A 4951-nucleotide genomic window follows, 5' to 3' on the forward strand; every position below is an offset into this window, starting at 1 on the left:
TGCCCGGATTTTCCCCCTTTTCCCTGGGGGGGGGGGTGGCCAACCGAAGAGGAAGCCTCCAAGCAACAGCTATGCAGAAACCGAGTTTTGCTTCCTCCGTGCCGAACATCTGCACGCGGGGCTGACAGCCACCGCCCTGGCGGCTTTTGCTGGCCTGCAAAACGCTTCCTCTTTTTTTAATTTTCAATCTATGTGTAAATATTTCTTGTAAATTTTAGTATCATGGCATTCCTTACTCAGTGCCAAGGAGCTGCTGAGAAATCAGGGGCTTTTGTATGAATATCAATGTTTTCTGCGTATTTGTTGACATTTACCTTTCCTGACGATTTGCGTTTGGGAAGATGTGCAAAATCTGGCTCTGCAGATACTCCACCTGCTGTACATCTGCTGTTTCTTTTAACTTCATTTCCAAGAAGTATCCTCTGCCAAACTTGCTCTTCAGGTGTTGGACAGTACCTATACATCTACCAATTGCAGAGAGAAAATAAGAGTTGTATGTGATACACCACACTCAAAAAGCAGCCTAACTTCTAACAGACCCTTTTAGCAGTTTAAGTTTAATTTTGCTCCAAATTTAAGGTGAAAAAAAATTGTCTACCTATATTTTCAAAGAAATATATTCTTGTTGACAGCTGTCCTATCCTCCCTGCCACAACACCTGCCCGCAGGGGAGGGCTCCGGTGGTACCTGAGCTGCCCAGACACCAGGATGGCCACGCGGTCACAGACAGCATCCGCCTCTTCCATGTAGTGAGTGGTCAGGATAGCTGCTCTCTCCTTATTCTTAAACGCTGCTCGAATTGCCCGCCTACAAAACATAACCAAAAAAATCCCTGAATAAAACATTTAAAACATTTGGCACATAACAGTAAATCCTGGGTTAGTAGGACGAGGACTCTGATGGTCAAACACAAACCCTTTATTTTATGGACCAGTTGTCCTGGTTTCGGCAGGGATAGAGTTAATTTCCTTCCTAGTAGCTGGTACAGTGCTGTGTTTTGGATTTAGGATGAGAACAATGTTGATAACACACCCATGTTTTAGTTGTTGCTGAGCAGTGCTTACAGTAGTCAAGGACTTTTCAGCTTCCCATGCTCTACCGACTGAGCAGGCTGGAGGTGCACAAGAAGCTGGGAGGGGGCACAGCCAGGACAGCTGACCCAAACTGGCCAGAGGGACATTCCATACCATGGGACGTCATGCTCAGTATATAAAGCTGGGGGGACATTTGGAGCGATGGCGTTTGTCTTCCCAAGTCACCGTTACGCGTGATGGAGCCCTGCTTTCCTGGAGATGGCTGAACACCTGCCTGCCAATGGGAAGTAGTGAATGAATTCCTTGTCTTGCTTTGCGTGCGTGTGTGGCCTTTGCTTTACCTGTTAAACTGTCTTTATCTCAACCCACGAGTTTTTCTCACTTTTACCCTTCCGATTCTCTCCCCCATCCCACCGGGGGGGAGCGAGCGAGCGGCTGCGTGGTGCTTAGTTGCCGACTGAGATTAAACCACGACACCAATACTACTCCCACAGCAACAATTAACATCTGATTTTTTCACAAAGATGACTCAAATCTCATACTCCTTACATTATTTTAAAGATTTCTTTTGACTTTCAAGCTTTTAATCTCCCAGCTGTTCTGGGAGAGGACGCAGATGAAGTGCACCTGGCACTAAGGCAGTGTTGATTCCCTGTCTATGGCTCTCCCTAGTGTTAACAGGGATAATGCACACATAAAATCGGGCAGATTCCCAAAGAGAAACGAGCCTGTGGCAAACATAGCCCTGGCGGCACTCACCACATGTGCTGCTTGGCTTTTGGATCCATTCCGGTCGACGGTTCATCCAAGAGCGTGACCCGTGGGTTGCCCAGCATACTCAGGGCAAAGCACAGCTGGGAGGAAGGCAAAGGGAAGGGGTAAGGACACAACGGCTGCTGGAGACACGCAACACGGCAGCTCAAAAAGCTCCCCCATACCTTGCGTTTCAGCCCTACGCCCAGCTTCTTTGTTGTCTTCTGCAGGTGGTCTTTTAAATCCAGGGCGTTTGCGATGCTGTGGAAGGGGGAGGACCACATGTGAAGAGCTGAGAGGGTGATGGTTTGGCCTTCCCCTCATCACATAGTATGCAGTCTCATCTGAAGAGCTCAGTTACAAATATTTGTATATATAGTATAAAAAAAAGTAGAGCAGTAAGCAGAATGGGATCTGGGCGCTCCCATGCAAAACCACCTGCCCCGTGTCCTGGAGGAGCCCAGGGTGACAACCTAGAAACTGCTCCAAGCCCTGGCCTCCCCATCCTCACAGCCTCTGCAAAGGTCGCTGTTAGCACTTCGTAACTTTTAAAAAAAAATTTAAAAAATACAAATACCAGTTGAATTCTGTGTGACTGTATCTCCTAGCCTACAAATTCACACTTGCCGAATTTGCTGAAAAGATCCAATCAAACTTCAATGAAAAAAAGACTGCATTAGGAAAAGTGAAAAGAAAAAACGCTAAGAAAAATACAGCTAAACCTTAAACATTTATATAATAAACTACTTACCGTTTTATGACTTCCTTAACATCAGACTGACTCATTCCTTTGATAGCACCATAAATTTCAAAGTGTTCCTGCAATGTAATATCTGGCCAAAGCGGATTCGTTTGAGGACAGTACCCCACAAATTTCACCGAGTCATCTTCGTTGTTCAGGCCAAAAGAATAATCTCCCATCAGAACCTGCGAGGAAAATGTACAGACCGTGCTCAATAATATTTTAAGTTTCAGAACTGTTTTTGTAAAGTTTTAGCAAAAAACACTTGGGAATGCTTGCAATAACAATAAAAAAAAATTAAATATAGATTCATTTTCTATTTAGTTTGTAGCATGTAACGTACTTGCCCACTGGTTGGCTCAATCTCTCCAACGAGCATATTAATTAACGTGCTTTTCCCAGCTCCATTGGGTCCTAACAAACCCAGTATTTCTCCTAAAGAAAGGACGACACAAAACATTGCCCATGAGAACGTGCTTTAGCTCCATTGGGTCCTAACAAACCCAGTATTTCTCCTAAAGAAAGGACGAACGAGCATAACGTGCTTTTTCCAGCTCCATTGGGTCCTAACAAACCCAGTATTTCTCATTTCTCAGATATGCAAGAACTGTTAATAATAATCATTGTTAATAAGTCCTATTTCTCCTAAAGAAAGGACGACACAAAACATTGCCCATGAGGTCAGATAAATGGATTCAAGAGTTGTTTTTGTAAATAAAACAGCTCAACAGCAAGTAGTTGAACTCCAACCTTTTTTTAAGCAGAGAGAAACATGTTTCGTTGCCACTTTCTTTATTTTTCTCCCCAGAAGAAATTCCTTTCTTTCATCAAACTCTTTGTGCAAGCTGCTGACCAGGATTGCTGGCATCTAGTAGAGAAGAGAGAAGTGGCTGCAGATCCCAGCAGCTCTGGGAAACATCTGAATTTGGGTTTTGGGTAGTGCCCATGGGCGCACGGCTTTACCTCCTCGCTTTTGGGGCTGCTCAGTATTTCTTGGACTCGCAGCCTCTCCGCCTTCACGTCTTCATCTTCATTCTCATCATGCGGGACGTCTGGGAACTTCCACGTTTTGGCTTTCGTAAAATATTTTCTAAGGGGAAGAAAACAAGATGATGCCTCTGCTTGGCATTCAGTTGAGATTTGCTCGCTGCTTTGATGCAGAAAGCCGTTTGTGTTTGCCGAACCCAAGAGTAACACATTTAAGCAGCACATGTGAGAAGCCCCAAAAGCGCCGAAAGAGCTGTCAATGATTGCAACTACGTCATCTTTATGCTGAGCTCTTTATTGGGGTACGGCATCTCTAGCCATGCAATGGGAAAGGAAGTTCCCCTGTTTTTATATAGGGGACGTCCTTACAAAATTCCTGATTTTGCGCTGACATAACTTAAAAGGAAGTGAAAAACCTATTTCTGCACTTTATTGACTGAATTTCAGACAACTAAAGTTAGGAGAACAAATTCTTTAGACACTTGAGATGGGATATAACCACAGGTTATTTTATTTTCCGCAATATCCCCCATAGCTATACACTGCATACTCCAGTTTAATTACCAGAATTGTTTTTAAAAACGGCTTCTTTGGACTATTACTTTTTACAAGTCTATTCAACAGACACACCTGAAAAACGGATCCTCTCTAACTGTCCTCCCTCCATTCTTCAGCTCGAAACATCGCAGTAGAAAGAGCCACACGACACACTGCAAATAGGGCTAAAACAGACAAATACAGTTCTGGTTACTCGGAGCGCTGCCAGCCCTCCAAGGCTGGTGATCCTACAGGTGACCCCATCGGTGATCCCACCAGCGCAATGAGTGACGAGAAGCACCAGCTCTTCACCACCGCAGAAGCGCTGATGTTTCTGACAAGATGAAATATATCATTAGGTGCCGCTCAGTGGGTTGACACTGAGGACACACAACCAGAGTCTGCTTAGATTTAATGGCAATTATTTGGTTTTCGGAGAGAGAAGGGACTGTCCCCTGCTCTGGAGTTCTTGCTTCATCAGCACAGAGTCCCATAATAATCAGGATTAATATCGGCACCGTTAGTAAGACTATTGAAGCAGCAGATGTCGAGCTGGCAGGCACAGCAGCTTTTACTGATACTGTTTGCGCTGCAACAGGTTGCAAAGCTGCAGGCTCCAGTGATGCTGAACATTAGATCCAACCTTTATTAACAAAGATGCCTGAACAGAAGGGGCCTCTGTCCTGGTTTCAGCAGGGATAGAGTTAATTTTCTTCCTAGTAGCTGGTACAGTGCTGTGTTTTGGATTTAGCATGAGAATAATGTTGATAACACACCGATGTTTTAGCTGTTGCTAAGTAGTGCTTGCACTAGTCAAGGACTTTTCAGCTTCCCGTGCTCTGCCAAGTGCACGAGAAGCTGGGAGGGGGCACAGCCAGAACAGCTGACCCAAAGTGGC

The 4951-nt window shown here is 44.8% G+C and overlaps 1 protein-coding gene across 1 annotated transcript in view; it reads right to left on the minus strand.

Annotated features, from left to right (window-relative positions):
• The window catches only part of ABCA5 (ATP binding cassette subfamily A member 5), a 31529-nt gene that overhangs the window by 5351 nt on the left and 21227 nt on the right, over positions 1-4951 (minus strand). The window contains exons 27-35 of the mRNA XM_009283485.2: positions 4147-4238; positions 3493-3619; positions 3280-3397; positions 2873-2964; positions 2539-2714; positions 1973-2048; positions 1794-1888; positions 688-807; positions 315-464 (exon numbers count right to left, since the gene is read on the minus strand). Of these exons, the coding sequence (XP_009281760.1) occupies positions 315-464; positions 688-807; positions 1794-1888; positions 1973-2048; positions 2539-2714; positions 2873-2964; positions 3280-3397; positions 3493-3619; positions 4147-4238 (1046 nt within the window). The remainder of the gene's footprint in view (positions 1-314; positions 465-687; positions 808-1793; positions 1889-1972; positions 2049-2538; positions 2715-2872; positions 2965-3279; positions 3398-3492; positions 3620-4146; positions 4239-4951) is intronic.

Source organism: Aptenodytes forsteri, unplaced genomic scaffold, assembly GCF_000699145.1.
Source record: "Aptenodytes forsteri isolate BGI_AS27 unplaced genomic scaffold, ASM69914v1 Scaffold86, whole genome shotgun sequence".
NCBI lineage: Eukaryota > Metazoa > Chordata > Aves > Sphenisciformes > Spheniscidae > Aptenodytes > Aptenodytes forsteri.